At 46.6% G+C, this 19868-nt stretch overlaps 2 protein-coding genes across 5 annotated transcripts; one reads left to right on the top strand and one right to left on the bottom strand.

Annotated features, from left to right (window-relative positions):
• Positions 1 to 172: 172 nt before the first annotated feature.
• Positions 173 to 11626, bottom strand: znf319b (zinc finger protein 319b). 2 transcript variants are annotated; one of them, XM_088614190.1, is made up of 2 exons: positions 11019 to 11626; positions 173 to 6676 (listed from the first exon to the last, which is right to left on the bottom strand). In XM_088614190.1, the coding sequence occupies exon 2, from the start codon at positions 6215 to 6217 to the stop codon at positions 4373 to 4375; it is 1845 nt and encodes a 614-aa protein (XP_088470316.1). In that variant the 5' UTR covers positions 6218 to 6676; positions 11019 to 11626; the 3' UTR covers positions 173 to 4372. The 2 variants fall into 2 exon arrangements, with proteins under 2 accessions (XP_088470316.1, XP_088470318.1); XM_088614192.1 differs by lacking the exon at positions 11019 to 11626 and adding an exon at positions 9155 to 10980.
• Positions 11627 to 12858: 1232 nt separating this feature from the next.
• On the top strand, positions 12859 to 19081 carry usb1 (U6 snRNA biogenesis 1). 3 transcript variants are annotated; one of them, XM_088614528.1, is made up of 7 exons: positions 12859 to 13199; positions 14259 to 14494; positions 15171 to 15354; positions 15921 to 15974; positions 16759 to 16864; positions 17324 to 17407; positions 18416 to 18633. In XM_088614528.1, the coding sequence occupies exons 1-7, from the start codon at positions 13069 to 13071 to the stop codon at positions 18455 to 18457; spliced, it is 837 nt and encodes a 278-aa protein (XP_088470654.1). In that variant the 5' UTR covers positions 12859 to 13068; the 3' UTR covers positions 18458 to 18633. The 3 variants fall into 3 exon arrangements, with proteins under 3 accessions (XP_088470654.1, XP_088470655.1, XP_088470653.1); XM_088614527.1 differs by having other exon boundaries at positions 12861 to 13199; positions 18472 to 19081; XM_088614529.1 differs by lacking the exon at positions 18416 to 18633 and having other exon boundaries at positions 17267 to 17403.
• Positions 19082 to 19868: the final 787 nt, after the last annotated feature.

Raw genomic sequence — 19868 nt, 5'->3', positions numbered from 1 at the left:
TGCTGTTCATCAATCAACATTTTGAAGAACAATTCTTGACTGAATCTACAATTAACTTACCAAACACTAGTTACCAGATACTTACCAGATACAGTACAACGTGATTTGGAGGAGAAACTCTTGGAAACCAACACTTACCAGATGTAAAAGTCATCTTTTGGAATAATACACATTCTTTTCAATATTAATGAAAAAAAGTTTATTTGTTAGTGCTGTGTATTAAATGCTACATACAGATATTTTAGCTTGAATGTACATCCATTGCCACACATTAGGATCTTAATCACCTTTCACAAACTACAAATTAAAGAAAAAAAGGGAGAAAATACACATTTCATTGCAGAGAAGGGTCTTGTAAGCACATTTACAAGGTACAGGGCAATATAAACTAACAATTTGAGCATGCTCTGGGTAGAAAAATAGAGGTTAGGTCAGGAGGAGGAGTAACGTCACTTATACTGTCCAGGTCAAAGTTGAACAAGTTCTCTGCACTTCAGTAACTTTCACCTAATCCAGTTTCCACTCTCTCTGAAAAGCCCTTAAACCCCCAATGAGAATATATGTCTTGAACAATTAAAAAATTAGATATACAGCACTTAAAAACTTGCATCCAAATATACACAATTTTGATTTTCTTCTCCATCATAGTTTCCAATTCTTGGAGTTTCTAACAAACCCCATATGTCAGGTTTGGTACAGAATCAGAAAAGGAGACCCACAGGAGAGACAAGCTGCAGAGGAGACCCGAGCAGGAGTTCAGTGGTTGTGGTTCTGTGGGCTCCAAGCTAGCGCTATTATCAGCCATGTGCCCGATGTCTGGACACCTGTCCCCTCAGTGTCCCCTTCGTAAGGACAAGGAAGGACCGCTGCATCACCCACAAAGATACATACCTTTCCTGGACAAAATGGCCAAGATCGGAAATAAAAATATAACCTCCTCCATGTTAGCAGCTCCTGCCACAGAACAGAAACCGAAGCTGGATCTGCAGACCTTTTACATTATTCCCACCCATGTGGCGGTGAGCCAACCATATGAAGTGCATCCGGTTTGCCAAGACTGTTCAGCACTCTGCTACTGGGTGAATAGAAGTGCTTAAGATCTATGATAGTGTCTTCATCACAGCCTCTGCCGTTCACCATGCACTGGTAAAGAGTAACATGGCAGATGTCAATATGCGCCACCTGCAGATTCAGATTCCAGCCAACCTGCCCACTTAATTACCCTCTAGATAGCACCTATGGATTCCTATTACTCTTCTTCATTGCTGCATCTTCTGCTCCGATAATACTACAGAAAAACAATGCGCTTGCATGATCTGTAAAAGCCTATTTCCAAGTGGTACACTGGGGAAGAAAATACGTCTTGCACAAAGCTATAAAGAATGCCACTTCAGGCATTACTCTTGCAGGCCACGTGCAACACTAAAACTCTTCCACACAACATCATCCATGCGGGTTTGTACAGTCCTTCCAAATGCCCTTGTGAGCATCACCCACATCTGTATAGCTGGCAAAACAAATGACCAGAACACATCATCAACTACACATCAAGGAAGATGCAAACTTGCAGGAAGAGACACATGACAAATCTCCTTTCATATCCATCAGTTCTGAATATTTAGGAGAGACAGTTTAAGTGCTGCAGTCTGACAGTATTACTATGGCTGTTATTCTGTTTATTTATACAGCACTTCTTATCCCAAGGAACCCCAAAATCTGCTTTCTCCAACACTGAAGTACAGCTCCTACCTGGGGACTGTGCGGCAGCCATTCTGTGCCACAGCCCTGTTTCACAGCAGATCAGGTGAGGAAGTGAGAAACTGCTTCACCAGCTGAATTCACAGGCTAATAGAGGTGGGCCAGACTGTGCAAGCCCAGAGAGGAATCTAGCCAAGACGCCAGGGTTAACACCCCCCAACTCATACAATCATCCCCTACACAAGTCATGGTAATTCATTACATGGGCTTGCAGCGAGTACTAGACTTTCAAGAGGTTCCACAACACTGTTTGCAGACAACACTGTCAAGCTGTTCTGCTCATGAAGGTGTTACAACTGTAAAGCGCTGCTAATTCCAGACCTCATTGAGTAATTTATGTATTATCACCCTGTTACCGTAGATAACACTGTTGAAAACCTGGACTGACCCAGTGCTGAAGTATGCATTCAAACTAACGAGCGGCTACCCCTAAAGAAATAAGTTTTATTTTGGCTACCGACTCGAGTTCAGTTCCACACAGTAAAATGAATGGCTGTTAGGAACATATAAACACCTCGTAGAAAAAGAGCTATAAAAATATATAGATTAAAATGTGTGATTTCATATACTTTTAAAATTGCATAAATATTAAAATTTAGTGCATCTTAGATCATACATCTAATTACAATCCCTCCCAAAGTTATGCTTCAAGCAGCATTGTTAGGATACTCTCATCAATTTTATCGTTCTGGCAAGGAAAGCAGTAAAAGAAAAAGAAGGCAAAGACTGAATTACCATTATAAAGGAACCTCTTGAAACTAATACTCGAGCCTTTTTTTTGTCAGATAATAGGAACAACTAATACATGAGACCTTAAGAAGAACCACCAAGAAAACAGAATGTCATCAAGACTCAGGGACAGCATATTCTATTGTAGTCAACTGAAGTGAAAGAGTCCTCCTCTTGCAACTTTTAAAAACAACATTATTTCTGACTTACACTTAATAAAAAGTAGCTACAGACAAATTTGCAAATGCAATTTATAAACACGCACAATGCATTTCCTACTACATAACTGGTAAACATATTAGCATACATACTATTTATGTACATAATACAAGGGAACCTTAAGCAGGTTTCAGGCTTCGCAGGAAAGATATCGGATGAGCTGTATGTATATGAACAATACATAATAAAGGAAGATATAAACGTGGTGTACTCAATAAAAGCAAGGATGCTTGGTCTTTTCATCAAAACTAGTTTAAGATTCACATCCCTTTGGAATCTGAAACAATGTATTTGGTACTCACTGTAATATTGTTTTCATAGTAAGGTAAACCTGGTGAAGCTTTATTGATTTGATATAACTAGAGGGTTTCTTCAGCTAGGGGCACAGACATTTTCAATATTACACAGCCAGAGACACTTAGGATGGGCCTTTTGCATACCGTGGCTACTGTAACTGTGAAGTACAGCTTGGGGGATATACATATAGGCATTGAGACAGCTTTATACACAAGTCCTGAGCACGGTTTGCTTTGATCACCTTGTCCCTGCAGTGTCCCAGTGCTGGTGACATAAAGGGCCTCTCTGCTCAAACCTGAAAGGTATCTCGATCACAGGAATGTAACTAGAATACAGGCGCGAGGCTTGTTGTTGTGAGGCAGGCAACACCCTACCTTTTCACACCCACATTCCCAAGGGAGAGGGGGTTTTAGTGGCTAAACAAAGCGGGAGTCTGCGACTGGAATGCAGGAAAATAATGCCATGGACGAGATTAAAAATTCTTACATTTTTTCTAATTGGGAGGCCAGATTTTTCCAAGTAATGACCTGCATCGCCCAGCTGCTGAACCCAAGCTGCGCGGAAGCTGTAGGCCCCATCCACAGCCCGGTCTGTACATCATCCCTGCGCCACCCAGCCAACAAGGTGCAGAAGACTGAACCTTAAGATCCACAGGGGAAGAGCCAAGCTCCCCCCCCTCCCCCCCCACACCCAACCGTGAAGGAAACCCCCAGCGGAATCAGACCCATCGCAGTGCCAGCGACTTCCACAGAGCAGCTCAAGAGCAGCCGCTGAAGTTCCAGGCCAGCTCTTCGACCGGCGCCACCTGCTGCTCCCGTCACACAGCCTGACCACGAGTGGCAGATCAGAGGTACGAGGTGGATCTCTTCCTGTCGCTGTCCCAGAGATCAGCCCAGGGACCTAAGAGCAGCTCCACAGGGGAATTCAATCCACATCCCTTTTTTTATAACCATCAAAAATATAAATAAGTCTATTTTTATATGGGGGGGGTGCTACGTTTAGAGTTTATTCTTTTCTGACAGGTCAGAAGAGGGGGATCGGGTGGGTGGGTGAATTGGCATACAAAAACAAAAAAATCCGAACGGAAAGCCACTGAAAACCCAGGGAGGGGCAGGGGGTCCCAGTGTTTAATTGACAGAGAAAAGAAAAAGGTTTATAACGTCTACAGCCGAAACCCTTGGATTTTATAGTTTAAAAAAAAAAAAAAAGATACGGCGGCCCCACCTCCTAATAAATACGTTTCGGGACAGAAAGGGAGGTCTTCCCCGAGTTCGAACCAGCGGGAATCAGTCAGCAGAAATGGCAAGTCTACTGCCACGCGGCGAACTCTTGTGTCAGTGCTGCTGCTCGGGGGCGGGGGCTGTGCTGGTTACTGTATACAAGGGGGCACGGAGTACCCCCCCCCCTCGGCGGTGTGCTGGACAGTGTGCTCCTGCAGCGCCCCCAGGTCTCCAAAGCGCTCCCCGCACCACACGCACTTGAACTGCGCCTCGCGGGCGTGCACGCTCTGGTGCTTGGCCAGGTGCTCGCGCTGCTTGAAGCCCTTGTCGCAGCTGGGGCACTTGAAGGGCTTCTCCCCCGTGTGCACCCGGCGGTGCCGCTGCAGGTCGGACGAGTACTTGAAGCGCTTCTCGCAGTCCGGGCACTTGAGGGGCTTCTCGCGGGCCGGGTCGCAGCGGTGCTGCACGAACTCCGAGGAGGACAGGAAGCGGCGGTCGCACAGGGTGCACTTGAGCGGCTTCTCGGCGCAGTGGGAATTCTGGTGCCGCTGGAGGGTGGAGGACTTCTTGTAGGCCTTCCCGCAGACGTCGCACTTGTAGGGGCGGTCGGCCGAGGCCAAGGCGGACGCCGAGCCGCTGCACTTGTGCCGCAGAAGGTCCCCGGACTGGCTGAAGCCCTTCTGGCAGGAGGCGCACTTGAAGAGGCTCTCGATGCCGTGGACGTGCTGGTGATAGAGCAGGTGGGAGGGCTGCATGAAGCCCTTGTCGCACAGGTTGCACTTGAAGGGGCGGTCCTGGGTCTTGTGCGTGCGGCGGTGGCGCACCAGGGCGTACTGCTGCTTGAAGCTCATCTGGCACTCCTCGCACTGGAAGGGGCGCTCCTCCGAGTGGGTGCGCTCGTGCTGCCGCAGGTCGGAGGGCCGCTTGAAGCCCTTGCCGCAGGTGGCGCAGCGGAAGGGCCGCTCGCCGGCGGGCGTGCACTGGTGGTGCAGGAGCTCGGAGGACTCCTTGAAGTGCATCTCGCACAGGTTGCACTTGAACAGGTGCTCGCCGGAGTGGGCGTACATGTGGCGCACCAGGTGGGAGCGGTGCTTGAAGCTCTTCTCGCAGGCGGCGCACTTGTAGGGCCGCTCGGCGCTGTGCGTGCGCTGGTGGTGCGCCAGGTGGGAGGACTGGCTGAAGCTCTTGTCGCAGGCGTCGCACTTGTACGGCTTCTCCCCGGTGTGCACGCGCTCGTGCCGCGACAGCTCCGAGAGGTGGCGGAAGCCCTTCTGGCAGATGGAGCACTTGTAAGGCCGGTCCGGGGAGGTGGCCTCGAATTCAGTCTGGGCCGAGGCCCCCACCACCACCCCCCCCGGGCCCGCGCCGGCTGGGGCCCCTACCACGGTCCCCGCTCGGTCGGGGGCCTCCGCTGAGGGCTGCTGGGGGTTGGGAGCAGAGGGAGTGGGGGTGGTGTTCCCTGCCCCGGCAGAGTTAGGCCTGTAGGTCTTCTCGCAGATGGAGCACTTCATGGGATTGCTGCTACTGTGGGCGTTGTGGTGCTGAGCCAGAGACGTGAGGAGGGAGAAACCCATTTTGCACACCCCGCACACGAAGGGCTTCTGCTCCACCTGCACGCACTGGTGCTCCAGGAGGTCGGTGGCCTGGTGGAAGATCTTGAGGCACTGCGTGCACTGGAACGAGCGATCCTGGTTCACCATGCACTGATGCTCATGGGGGTTGGCCAAGTGCGAGATGTCGTGGCCGCAGGCTCCGCACTTGTGCACGCTCTCCCCCACTTGCAGGGAGGGCTGCTGGGCCTGGGCCGCGTGTTGCTGCTGCTGCTGCTGCTGCTGCTGCTGTTGTTGCTGCTGCTGCTGCTGCTGCTGCAGCGTGGGGTCAGGCTGCAGGACGATGCCGTAGACGGCGCAGCCCAGCGCGCTCTCCGCTCCGGGGGGGATGGTGTGAACGACGGGGGGAGGGGCCACAGCATGCTGCTGCCATGCCTCCGTCATCCTGACTCCGGTGTAGGGATTCAGCTTCCGAGTTAGTTCTGTATCAAGTTATATCATCTGGGGCCAATCGCGGCAGAGACCACTGGGGGTGGGTGGGGCGGGGGTGTTCAGGATTTCTTCCTTCAGCCTCTCTTTAACCTTTGACAAACAGGTGAGCTCCTGAACTCCCTCACTTCTGGGTAGGTATGCCAAAGTGGACGGGCAAGTCGTCGACTCATAAGAAGACTTTCTTTATTAAACCCTTAACTTTAATCTTCTTTGTAGGAACCCTAAACGATAGCTTTCTCTTTGCGGCGCAAACTCAAAAGAGATTTTCAACACACACACACACAACTGTGTGTGCAACTATATGGTAAGACACTGTGTCTGAACAGTCAAGATTGGAAGTTCCAGTGCAGCCCAGTACATTTTGCTATCCTCCTCAGTGAAGTCACCACCAGCAGTGCGCAAATGGATTGCCTGTGAAAAGAGTATTATAAGAGTTAAATCACAGCAGTATTCCTTGGCCACCGGTTACTCCATCCACTACTTTCTTCTGCATTGAATGGAGCACCTCAGCGCAAGCTGTTTGTGTTGCGTGTTGTTCACGCAGGCCCTTGTTCTGCTGTTTCCCTGCGTCAACATTGTTGAGATTACCGCCAACAGCCAATCCTACTGCTGGAGTACACATTCATAATGGTAACCAAACACGCAGTCTTCATTACCAAGGAAGCTCAAATGCCCTCCTGTGTCTGGAAGAAATGTGGACTTCCAGCTTTTGCACAGAGTGACCCCAACACCTCACTCAGATCTGCTTTGCAATAGACACTGAAGCTGGTGCCCTGGCCCCGAATGAAGAATGGTCAATATTGACAGAATTTACCCCTCCAGGTAAGATCAGCTGCTTTGCTCTGTACAAAACTATGATGCCTTTCAGCTGATGCAGCCCTGCACAGCACCTCTGGTTATTGTGGAGAACAGCAGATCCAGAAAAATAAAATCTGTCTTTCCACACAACATAGCCTGGATTCCAGCCACAACACTCAACCGATCCTAAGTCTACTACCTAAGGAGAAGCTCCAGAGCGCAGCAGAAATGTCTCTTCTATTTGGTTATATACACTATGTTCTCTGGGATGGAGATCTATTGTCCCTATGGATAAAGTGATTAACACACAACCAGAACTACAGAAAGACTGTGGCTCAAGCAGGAGTAGAGAGCAGCATTTTCATATCACAACTCAAGACCAAACAGTACGTAACTGCAATGCACGTTTTACATTCACTGCTCTCTTATTTTTGCAATGGACATTTTTTTTTGCTCTGAAACTGAAAGAATTTGATCACTTAGGTCTTCCAGTAAAATGAACTGGAGTAAATAATTTGATATTTGCTGCATTATACCCTAGCTTTTTATATGTATGCACTTATCCAACAGAGAAAAATTTGAATATCAGTGCTTGATAAAGCACAAATTTAAAATAAACTGCTAACAGAACACTGTAGACTTAATATATCTCCATCACTGCTCAGGATATTAATAGGGATTGAGAAATATGAGGCATCTGCCTATTGGATCAATACTGTTAAACAAGAACGTGACAAGCAAGGGCTTTTCCAATTTCATGTTTAGTAAAAATCTTCACAATAAATGTGACGAACTATATTTGTACAGAATATATGCTGTACCTCAAAGAATAAAATCTGCTGTTGCAAAAGCATGTCTTGAAGGTCATCTAAATAAAGCTGCTGCAAAAACAAACCCCATTTTACAGCTCAAGAAATGCCCTCAAAAGACACCACACTGCAAAGCTCTCAAAATAATCTTATTATCATAAGTCAACACGGGAAATTCACCTGGAAAGGGTCTACACAGAGTTTCAAAACTGCACAAACTCTTTTTTTGTTTTGGCTGCTGTCACTACAGTGCCTGTCTGGTGCTTTTGATTAACATTTAAAATCTGTATTTAAATAGCAGGAAGGGAGAAGTTCAATTTTGAAAACGGTTTATTAACATATGGTTTTAAGTAGTGCATTTGAAAAATGTTACACAAAACTGGCATTTTTAGGCAAATGAGACTGAGTTTTGGAACTGCTCTACAAATGAAAAGGTGGTTTTCATTCATCATGATGTGCATGGGACTGCAAGCAGATACGCATGACTGATTCACCTGACAAGGGAGAAAATAGTTTTTTAAACTGTACTTGTGCACTCTAATTAAACACAAAATGTATGTTTTTTTAAAATGGACTTCTATAATTGTGATGATCTAATAACCACAGAACACACAGGAAATACAATTTGCAGCTGTGGTTATAGTTCACTTCATCTTTAAGGACGTTTATGGTGCAAATCTCAAAATCGTACAATCAAATGTGTTGCCTGGATGTTTTTCAAAGAACTAGGGACTTGCAGGTTGTACCAAATAAAATCAAAATATGTCAGCATTTTGCAGGAGAATTGTGCCCTTGAAGAGATCCAGTCAGTAGTGTGTTCTTTGCATCTCTCTTGGGGCTGCTTCAGTGTTAACACCCAATACCTAATTCTCTGAACTGAATGCTGACGTTGGCTTGAATTCAGGCACTTAAGGCCAAGAAACAGAGGCAACAAAATTCTTCTCAAGTTATGGCATGAACTTGGGAGAAAGGAGGAAGAACAAAGCAGAACTTTAGTCTTCAATAAAGTGGGAAGAACCTGTACACTAACGCAATAGCTGGTTAATGACTTCATTGAGCTTTTCTTTCATCTTTTCAGCTTTTGCATCATCTATGAATCTGGATAAGTGTCTGAACCCAACAATATGAACAGGACATCTTACTGAGGGGTTTTGGCTTTTGAAAACCCAGTACTGTGCTCACATGCAGCAACAAAGCACTTCTAATTAATTCAGATTTTATATGACAAGGACAAAAATCACATGCAATCAAAGTATAAAAAAAACATAAGTCTCACGCTCACCAGGGATTTGAACAGGACAGATCTAGAGACAGGGGACAGTCCTGAGCTCTTGTAGTGCACAGTGGACACTGTCCAGCTCGTCTTCTGCAGCATTCTGATGGCATGCAGATTCTGACAGTTTATGAAAGTGAGGCGACACTATTCTGGGGGAGCCCCATCAGGCCATGTTTCTCCCAGTACTGACACACTGGAGTATGACTCTGCTGTGAGCTTTATTTAAACAGCCTGAAATATGCTCACCCTTGCTTCACTTAATACCCTCCCTGTTCTTGGACATTAACCCGATACCACCCCTTTTATTTCTGACACAAATGAAATTAAACAACAATAAAATTCTCCCTTCCCTTCTGCTGAACTCCTATTAGTGTGTGGACTCCATCATTTTCTCCTTTCACCCCAGAGAGAAGAGCTCCTTTAGAAAGGGTCCTTTTTTGAATGGGGCTCAGAACACTACTTCGTGTAAAACACCAGGCATTTCTGCAAAAGCAGGGAACTTACCCTGCTTACTTTCCTAATTCCCTGAATCACACAGTGCTGCCGTTTTACTACGGTAGAAATGAAAAGAAACAGGCAAGGAGCTCAATCACGTCTTAAGACAGCTTTGTCTCTCTATCCTTGTTTCCAATTAGGTGCAACTTCAAAGAGCGTTTGTTAGGGACAAGTTAAAACACATGTTAAATCAGATTCGGCGAAGCTTCTCGGGTATCTCACACGCAGAAGCCCTCTGCTAGCTAGAACAAGTCCCGAACACAGCGGGGTCTGATTGTTAACAACAGTACGTGATCAGCCTTCACCGTGCCCCTATGCAAAACCATCACTGAAATCAAAAAGGTGACAATTTTTTAACTTTTGAGGCGCGGCGGTGCTTCCTGTGAGCGTCCAAGGCAGTGTGTGCCGCGCACCGGGGCACGTGTGCCGAAGGGGGAAAAAATGTTTTACAAGGCTTGTTGACAAAAGACCTGGGCTTCGTGTTTCAGGGCAGACTGGCGTTTGTAACTGTCGCCCTGCTACCTCGGCGCTGCCCGAGCGACTTCCATTGAGGGCGATCGATCTCTCTCTCTCTCCCTCCCGATTGATCAGCAACAACGGAACGGGCAGACCCCGCATGTACGGAAAACACATTAGGGTCCGTCCGTCAGAGCGCTGTCTCTACCAAAACCGACTCAAGCATTGGGGTGAAAAGGGCAATCGGACAAACCCCCCCTTTTTCGAAGCCGCCTGGAACGAAAGATACATACGTGGACACTACGACCCCCCCAACCCGATACTGAACAGAGAATATTGTGTCGCTGTGCTCCAGCCTTTCGCGATAGCAAACGGCGGCGGCGGACTGTCCATTCCCTCCGTTTCTCCCGGCTTTGTGCAAATTCCCAGATTCAAGCTGTCACAACGAGGAAAGGACCTGACAGCAGCTTATTGCTCCTAATTCCGAGCGACGATGCTTATCGGTACACACCGGAACCTTCGAAGAGGCGAACGGGGTTGGTGCACAATTTGAATTTCTCTGGTGCAACTTCCTTTTTCGATACCAAAATGATCAATTCGAAATGCATACATAATTCCACCTATTTGGCGTTTTCGGAAGTAAAAAAAAAAAACAACAACAACAACAACAACAAAACAAACAAGCCCCCCAAATAAATAAAAACACGAGCAAATTTAAACGCAGCACATCCTGCTACTCAAACGAACAGGAACAAAAAAAAAATACTATAAGCCGTCTGTTAACGATCGGCGAATACAATATAATCACATCATACACGTCACTTTCTGTAATATTTCGGGGGAGGGGGGTTGGTGGCGGCCGGCTGCAAATTCGCCGTTAAAACCCAACTGTTCTCAGGGCGCCCGGCTCGGTAATTACCTGCCCGCTCGGTCTGCGCGCCCTGGCGGCCGGCGTGTCCTGATTTCTGCCCGATTGCAACAGCGGATGGTGGCCGCGGCTGCCGAAGGGCAGAGCCGAGGCCTGTGGCGCTGGGTCGGCTGCAGGTCTAGGCCTCTCTCTCTCCCTCCCTCCCTCCACAAAGCGAGGGCTTCCCCACAAAAGCGCAGCTCCTCCGAAGAACGAAATAAAAAGACGTTATTTTCTTCCGCCGAAGTCTCCAGCACTTTTGATTTCCCCGGAAGCTTGAGGTTGCCCCCTTTTTTTTTTTTCACTCCCCCCCCCCCTGCCTTTCTCTCCCGGTTCAAGGAGCCCACTTCTTAAAAAAAAAAACACAACGTCGAGTACGGGAACCTGAGTAGTCAATGCTGTCCGTCACCGCGCACACCGGAAACTGAGGCAGCCCGGCCCCGGGGGAGTCCCTGAGCGGCGCACACGGCCCGGCTGGGTTCGCGGGACGTTTTTGAGACGTTCAAGACATTTTAAGGAACCCGTTTCCTCGCCAGAAATGCAACCAAGTGCTTGAGGGCTATCAAACGCTCTGTGAAGCGACACCATGTAGAAGCGTGAGGTGCCAGTGCCGAAGGAGTTAATGGCAATCGTGAGGCGTGTATGCAAAGTGCTTGCGTGCACAGTAGCAGTTACACACAGGATGCGGAGACTTTATACTTCCATATACGTGAAAAAAACACACACAAGCCTGTCTCCATGCGCTCACGCGTTTCTGTTTGGCTCTCCCACACACACACGTACACAAACGTGTAGTGTTAGTTACGAGCAAAGTAGCCGTTTAAGCTTCCGTCTGGTTTATAGTTACACAAGACATGCCCCGAGATAACCCGAGGTACAGTATGTATGAAATCTGAAGCCTCAGGATGATTGTCAACACGTTTGGTCCACGTGTTGCAAAATCTTTCGCAGAATCAATCGTCTGGAGACAGCTTCTGCTTCCTAACTTTATAAAATAATTGCCAATTAAAATCCAATACACACATACATGGATATTACATATCTATCTCACACACATCAGAAAAGCTGGTCATCACATCTATCTTTTCTAGAATTGATTACTTCAATGCCCTACTTACTGTAGTGTCTTAATCCACACTGAACAAACTCCAGTATGTTTAGAGTTCAGCAGCCAGAATCCTGACCAGGTTGCGTGCAAGCGATCACATTACTCCTGTCCTGGAGTCCTTGCACTGGCTTCCTATCAGGTTCTGAGTCGACTTCACAATCCTAAGGCTCACCCACAAGGCTCTACATGGGTTGGAAGCTCAGTACCGCTCTTACTTTTTATCTGTCTACTCCCCAAGTCATAACCTTCGTTTGTCTGACTCTGGTCTTTTATATGTCCCCCAAGCTCATTTACACTCTGTACGTGACAGAGCCATCTCTTGCTGTGCCCAGAGTTCTGGAGTTTTAACCCAGAGGATATCAGAGAGTCACCTTTACTACAATTGATCTGCAACAATATCCATAGAACAGTGTAAGGAAAGTATGTGATATCACAGACAACAGACATCTGCTTGTCCGTTTCAGATAATCCTTACATTTATTATAATTAAACGACAAATGAGTAGACATTTATTGCATGGGTGTCCTTGTCAATTTGTAGCTAAATGGGGGTTGAAAATAAACACAAATTCACAAAATATTATAAAGCACGCTTGTGGTCACATTGTTTAATGTGCGAGAAATATCTTCGTGTTTATGTATCAGTGTTGCTGTCTGTACCATCAAAACCAGGTGCTCAGCTGCCTGTGTTACACCTATACACAGGCCGGCGTCGGACGCCAAGCGGAACTATTAGTGCGGGGTGTGTTGGTACACGGGAAGTTCAAAGCCTGAGCAATTTCGGAGCTCAGTGGGGCGGAAGTGTCTGGGTTAGAATTTATTTTAAAAGTATGAATCTGTATCCATGATTTGATGAGAGAAGAGTTTTGAATATTGTTATTCGACTGAAAGTGCTTAAGACTTTTTCTGGTAGTTCGCATTTGATGTTAAGATATTTTCCTTCGTCGGCGGTGGCATGTTGGTTGGTTATAGCAGCAGCTCAGAAGAAGAGGAGGACAGCTTAGCTGTGAAAAAGCGAAAAAGTGAAACTCTCCTAAACGATAGCGCTTCAGATTTAAAACGGCAAAAATTTACTCCAACACCTCTGTAAGTAACCCCTGTTGTCGAAATCGTGCTACTAATTTTGTTCACGGTTTTGTGGTGTGTATTAGTAAAAGTGATTTGAACACGATTTCTAAAATATGGTTCAAGTTTTAAGAACGGTCTGTTATAAAAGAACAGGTCAAGTTTTATACCCATTCTGAAAAGGTATACAGAAGGGTGTCGAGCCTTCTTCAGGTGTGATACCTGAAGTGTGACCGCTATTCATTGTAGCAGTGGGATAAAGCGACTCACTAAACGGTCATGAAGGCGAATGGACGCACTTTCACTCGATTGAGTGTGACAGTCCTGACACAGCTTCTTACACAGATCTACACCTATGCAGTACACTGCCGTGTTTCTGGAATTCAGTTTATTGTGACAAATTTGCCTCGGATCTTGGCAGTGCTGTTCTTATTACTGTTTAACATAACTAGATTTTTTTTTTATTGAGACACGTTATCCGGTCCGTACCGCATTCTGCCTTTTAATGGGTTTTTTTTTGCTCTTATTTCACTGGGAGATTGGCGTTTAGATAATAGATAAATAAGATATACAAGGGTACAGAATGTACGAATGGCTTCTACCTCGTCAGTATGGAGCAGGATGCCGTTGACAGGAAAGCCAGACTTCGTCTTGAGTTGTCAGTTTTACCGCTTTTGTAATACACTACATGATCTGAGCAGGATTAACAACAAAAACATTTACATGACAAGTAGTCATGCGGCGGAGACTGCTGCTGACCAGTGGTGTGATTTATTCCAGAGTTTACCGGCTCCTTTACGAATGGTATAGATGATAAAAACAAATGGAGTGGGTTAGGGCCTAGTTCCATTGCTTTAGCCTTGGTTGTGTTTCTGGTGGCTCGGCTTTAGCGGGCTGCAGGTTAGGAAGCCCGAGCTGGCTCGTGACGCCACGCAGTGAGTTTTATTGTCATCCCCACTGCGGCCAGAAAAGCAAGGGAGCGGCTTGCCGGCGGGCAGCCCTTCCTCGCCCTCGTCACTGCCGCCTGCGTCTGCTGCCCCGCGGCAGTGAGAGTGCTTCCGCTTTGCCCCCCCCCTCCAGAGAGCCGGGATCCTTCCAGCAGCAGGAGTCCGGCGCCCGCGGCCCCCGCCGCCCGGGAGAGAGCGATGAGGTGCCCTCCCCTGGACGTCATGCCCGTTTGCCCGTGCCGGGGAGCGTGCTGGACATGTTCAAGGGGTCGGAGGAAGAGGCTCTGCCGGATCCCTCCAGGCATGGGGGTCGGATGCGCTCTTTCGGCCACGAGCGCGGGAACTGGGCCACCTACGTGTACCTGCCGTGTAAGTGGACCGGGGGGAAGGCTGACTTTATCCCCCACTCTCGCGCTCCCCTTGGCATTTGTGTGACCTTCGAATCCGCCATGACACCTGCAATGTCAGGTTCTCTACTGCCATTGTCTAAGCAGCAGGCACTGGGAAAGAAAAGCTTTCCAGCACTACTCTCAGAGTATGCTCTTATTTCCTCCTTGCACTCATACGCCCACCCTTGGCACATCCGCTGAAGACAGATGGGAGAAATGCAGTAGCCAGCCAGCCAGCCCTTGGCCTGTTCAGGCTCGGCTAAGCGTTTCTATAGTTGACAAGTGCCACTGAAAATGAAGGGTAAAGGGGTTAAAACGGATCAAGGGGCTCCTTGAGAGCTTCCTAAGAGCCCAGGATTTAGAGCTGCTTGTGTTCAAGCCTGGACTGTGTTATTAGCCCACTGTGACTGCATTTGCCCAAGGCATTGAGTCTGGTTCATCAAGCCCTGCCAAAGCTGGGTTAGATCCAGTTGGCCAATGCAGCAGTGACTCTTCTGTGACTTGATATATGCCTGGTAGGTTGTCTGTGACAGCCTTTGCTCATTGAGTTTTAATCTTTAATCACATGGGTCATTGTCACTCAAAACACCATCCCAGAAACATCGGATCAGTGTATCAGGGGTCGTTTCCTGAAGCCTTTGTTCTCTTCTATCCAGACTCCCCAGACGAGAGCTTCCTGGAGCTGGTAGAGGTCCTGGCCCGGGCGGCACAGGGTCATGGGGTGGTGCTGAAGAGAGCGGACGAGTTTCACATTAGCCTCTCGCAGACCGTTGTCCTGCGCCATCACTGGATAGATCCCTTTGTACTGTCTCTCAAGAAAGAGCTTGCAAACTGCCAGAAGTAAGTCTTAACTTAACGGACCATTCTGTGGGTGTTCCTGGGATGGGGTTAGAAGGGCCCTGCTTGACATGATCAGGGCTTAAAAACTATTAAAAAAGTAACATAAGTGCAGCAATTGATCGTTTAGCATGCATTGGGAATAACAACAGTGACTGAGTGTACTGCCGAGAAAGAGGGAGAGGTGTTTCTTCACCGATACAGTGACCAGATTTTCTCTGGTTGACTGCTCTTGCCCATGGTTTGAGTGTGCCATGTAACTGTGTTCCTATGGTCTAGACAGTGAGAGCTGCATCATTGCTCCGGTTGATTCTAACTCTCCTGTAATTCACTATAAAGCTCACAATCTGTCAAGTAGCAAACAGATCAATAATGGATGTTTCAGAGGAGTGTTGGAACAGTTCTAGGTAATGGTTCACAGCTGTCCTGTTATTTAGCCCTGTACTTGGAAATAAATCTACTTGCCCTCCAGACACAGCCTAGCTAACTTAATCAGTGATGTTTTTCTTACAGATAGGATTTTATATTCGTGATGTAAGGTCTTGATCTGCCGTGTAATCTTTTGGCAGGTTTATGTGCGTGGCGGACAGAGTGAATGTTTACACCAACCAGGAGAAGAGCAGGTAGGGCCTGTTTTGAAGGGTAGGGCTGTCAAGACTCACTTGAGACCTGCTGTGTTAATGTGAGCACCCCTGACAATATGGCAATTATTCTGATCACCTGAAATACCTGTTCTAAACACCTGTCTTCTGGTTAGCCAACTGCTTTTCCCTCTGCGTGCAGGCTTTTCTTGACTGTGATTTACTGCAGTGTTAAGACTGAAACTCAGTGTTGTAAAGAACAGTTAAAGTCACAGTTAAAAATGATATCACCATCTAGTAGCTTGGAAATCCTTCCCTGGTTTTGGAGGCTGCATGTGGTTTCCTCACAAAGGGGAGGAGTGAAGAAGGCTTCTGGTGAAACGCTCCACATGCTTGACTTCTCGACCTTCAAGCTTGCCAGAGATGGGCATGCTGGTAACACAGTAAAGTGAACAGGGGGAGGAAGGGACAATTAACCCTGAGAGCAGGAAGGGCTGTCTCACTCCCACTGCAGCGCTTGAACAAGTGGGCTTGTTCACTTCACGGTGATACTGGGTAATTCTCCAGCTTGCAGACTGGTAGGTACTGCTTGTCAGTGGTGATCGCAACATGATTTATCACAATCAGGTCTTGCATGTCAAGTAATTCAGACAAACGGCAATATGAAACCCAGAGGAACCTAATATTTATAAGGTTGTGTTAGAGATCTTTGCTGTTTCCACATTAGACTTTAAATTGCTGGATTGTAATTGTGCATAGGGTGGTACATTGTGAGCTTGCAGTCTTGCTGGTCAGACCTCTCTCGACCTCGGTGCTGTTTCTGCAGGACTTTCCTGGGTGTGGAGGTGTCCTCCGGACACCCGCAGCTGCTGGAGGTGGTGAGAGCAATCGACAGGACACTGCAGGAGTTCCGCCTCAGCACCTTCTACCAGGTCAGGACCTCTCCCAGCCCCCCCAGCACAGTGACAGAGTATTTCAGATCTTTTGGTTCCAAAGCTTTGCAGCTCGTAAAACCTGAATATAGTTTTCGGCTTCGGTCTGTATCTATACTGCTCTGCAATTTAAAAGGTATAAGGCTTACCTACTTTTTACTGCAGGTAGCTCTGTCGTGACGGCAGGGTGCAAGGAGAATTGAGAATTGGGTGCAGTAATTTGTAAAGGACACAAGAGGGCAATATTACAGCGCATCACTTTTCTAAACACGGATGCAATCTTAGATCAAGTGTTTGCTTTATGAATGTAAGCGTGTAAAATGTCATTATTGTCATTTTTGTATGAAACATTTACAATATTCAGTATTCATTGGCTCATGTTTGTTCGTTTGTGAAAACCAGATTAGTATTCAGTTGTGAAGGTGTAAATCCAGCTGGGCTTTGACTTGTTTGGGGCAGAAACCATCGTTCCACGTGAGCCTGGCCTGGTGCGTGGGAGACTACACAGAGACACTGAGAGGAATGTGCTGTCAGGAGCTGCAGGTAATCCTCTTGCCCGGACTTCATGTGCAGGATGCAGTGGAGAGGGGTATCCCATTGGCACACATACGAGCTCTCTTCAGCACATACTGTAGCAGCAAGCCCTGTCACTGTGAAGTGAGCCCAGGTGCTAAAGGAGGTGTGTTTGTCCTCTCGCTGTAGTCTTTGCACCCTCAGTTGGTTTGTACTTTGAATAAGTGGTACAAGGCAGGTGCTTTAGTTAAAGTAATAGGTTAGGATAGGGGAATACCTTACACAGTTAAGTGGGCCTGGTGTTGTTTATCCAATTGGACTTAGGCAGGACATTAAGAGTTACGCTTGGAGTTATGTAAAAAGAGGGTGTTGTATAAATTAAAATGAAACTTAAAAAGAGAAACGTAATACCTAAACATTAGAGAGGGTCAACACTGATCCAGATAATATAGCTCAGTCCCTGTTTGGAAGGGCAGACTTCCTATGTGGGACCAGTGTCCTAGGAACTAGGCTTTCTTATCCATTATTAATGGTTTCCTGCATCTCTAGAGAAACATCAACATGCTTCTTGCTAAAGGCGAAGTGTGTTGAGATGAAAGAACAGGTCATTAGCAATTTAAGCATATTTGTCCAGGATAAACCTGCAAAAGTTAACTTAATATCTAGTATACGACATTGTTTTTTTAGCGTTTACTTTGGTAACCTGGCTTCATATCTGTATTTTTGTATGGAGATTTACAGCAGTTTTACAGAAAGATCATTTCTGGAGCTCCAGAGTAAGGCCGGGGATTTTAAGGGGGGGCGGGGTTAAGGTTGAGGGCAGGCCTGGCCTGTGCGTGTGGTGGCATTGCTCCTGCAGTTCTGCCAGGCATCCTGATGGGTACAGACTCCTCTCACAGCAGACTGCCTAGCTCTTACAGAAGGAGAGGGAGAAGCCTGTACACAGACCGAGAGCATTAAGAGTTTCACTATTGGAAGACAAGACTGGCACAGGAAGGTTACAGGGCGATCGTGGCTGCATTGTAGTTTTTCTGCCAGTTTTGTGTTTCCGCAGGTCCTAAGACTAAGGGCAGTGCTTGAAATTCTTTCTGTAGACCATCCTTGACAAATATGAAGACGGTGCCTTCCAGCTCACAGTGCCCTGTGAGGACATCCGCTGCAAGTCTGGAAACAAGGTCTTCTCCTTCCCACTGCGCTGAGAGGAGGAGTCTGGATCTCCTGAGGATGTGGGATGTGGATCTTCCAGCTTCCATTCATCTACTCTCCCAACGCCCAATGGTTGGAAACGCTTTTTCCAAAGAGTGGAGCAGGCAGTCCTTGCCCTGAGCACTTCTTTTATCTGCGTGACAAACTGTTGAGAGAATATGGACGATAAAATTGCCCAAATATTCTCTCTCACCGGTTTGTTAGATCTGGGATTTCCCAGTCACTTTAGATGTAGAATATTTTTTAAAGAACAAGTTTACTTAGTTCAGAAGTAAAATCTGGCTAAAATCTACAGTTATTGTAAGTAAGTTGTGAACTTGAAAACATTAAAAGCAAACCTGCAGGTGCACAGGTGAACCTGACATATCCACTGTGAAACGGAGGGTAAACCCCCTTTCAGATAAACTGGCATCCATGTAACCAATGACTATATTTCATTACATAATAGAGTATATTTTCAATTTGCTTAGTAATAAATGTTACTTTTTATACAGAAAAGATGTCTGCTGCTTCTCTAATCATTTATTAAGGTCATGTTGTACGTTTTCTGTTCTTAAGTGAGTTGATGTAGTTGCTGGTCTCTCGCCAGCTCCTGAGCCTTTGCTCAATACTGCCAAAATCACCCTTTCTTAATTCTTCATACAAATTGTATTCACATCTCAGGTGGGGCTGTGGGATTTTGTAAAGCCTAGGTGTAGATCGAGGCAATCAATTGTGTAACTGAACGTAACTCTGAATGACGCGCAACAAACTGCATGCTACTGCTTTGTCCACAATTAAGACACTAGTTACACAACATTTGTGCACATGGAGCTTCTTCTGTTATTTGCCGTGACTCTAGTAGTTCCCCTTTGCAGTATCTTTTACCCATGGGTGCGCTAAATGTACTAAATAAAGTATGTGTTTCATTCTGCTGTAACACTCATATCTCAGTTGGCCTGAGCTGGGATGTTTTTTGTGATATAGCTCATTGCTTATTTTCCACAGTGTTCGGTAACTGGCTCATGTTGGTGGAGGAGATTTGTCTGGAAGTAGAGTGCAGGAACATACACAATCATCTTAGTTAAATATGCCGAGTTATTAGTAGTAAACACGACTACAGGAAGTGTGTTATCAAATTTCATTAATGAAAAGAGTTTGAAATGGTTAGAACATGATCAGTTTTTAGGATGTGGTAGACCTGGAAGTAAAAGAAGGAATTTTACATCCTTGTGGCTTTTGTTATGTTTTTTCTGCCAGGATTGTCATTGTAGTGGTAGATTTTTCCCCATAGTAACTCTTTTTC

This window comes from Lepisosteus platostomus, chromosome 20, assembly GCF_059453375.1.
Source record: "Lepisosteus platostomus isolate fLepPlt1 chromosome 20, fLepPlt1.hap1, whole genome shotgun sequence".
Taxonomy (NCBI): Eukaryota; Metazoa; Chordata; class Actinopteri; order Semionotiformes; family Lepisosteidae; genus Lepisosteus; species Lepisosteus platostomus.
This window is presented reverse-complemented; position numbering and strand designations above follow the sequence as displayed.

Bases quoted from the DNA above. Each gene is read 5' to 3' on its own strand.
- znf319b (XM_088614190.1), bottom strand. From the start codon at position 6,217: ATGACGGAGGCATGGCAGCAGCATGCTGTGGCCCCTCCCCCCGTCGTT.
- usb1 (XM_088614527.1), top strand. From the start codon at position 13,069: ATGTTGGTTGGTTATAGCAGCAGCTCAGAAGAAGAGGAGGACAGCTTA. The intron at 13,200-14,258 runs GTAAGTAACCCC...CCCCCCCTCCAG, and splicing joins AAATTTACTCCAACACCTCT to AGAGCCGGGATCCTTCCAGC. The intron at 17,408-18,471 runs GTAATCCTCTTG...TTCTTTCTGTAG, and splicing joins TGTGCTGTCAGGAGCTGCAG to ACCATCCTTGACAAATATGA.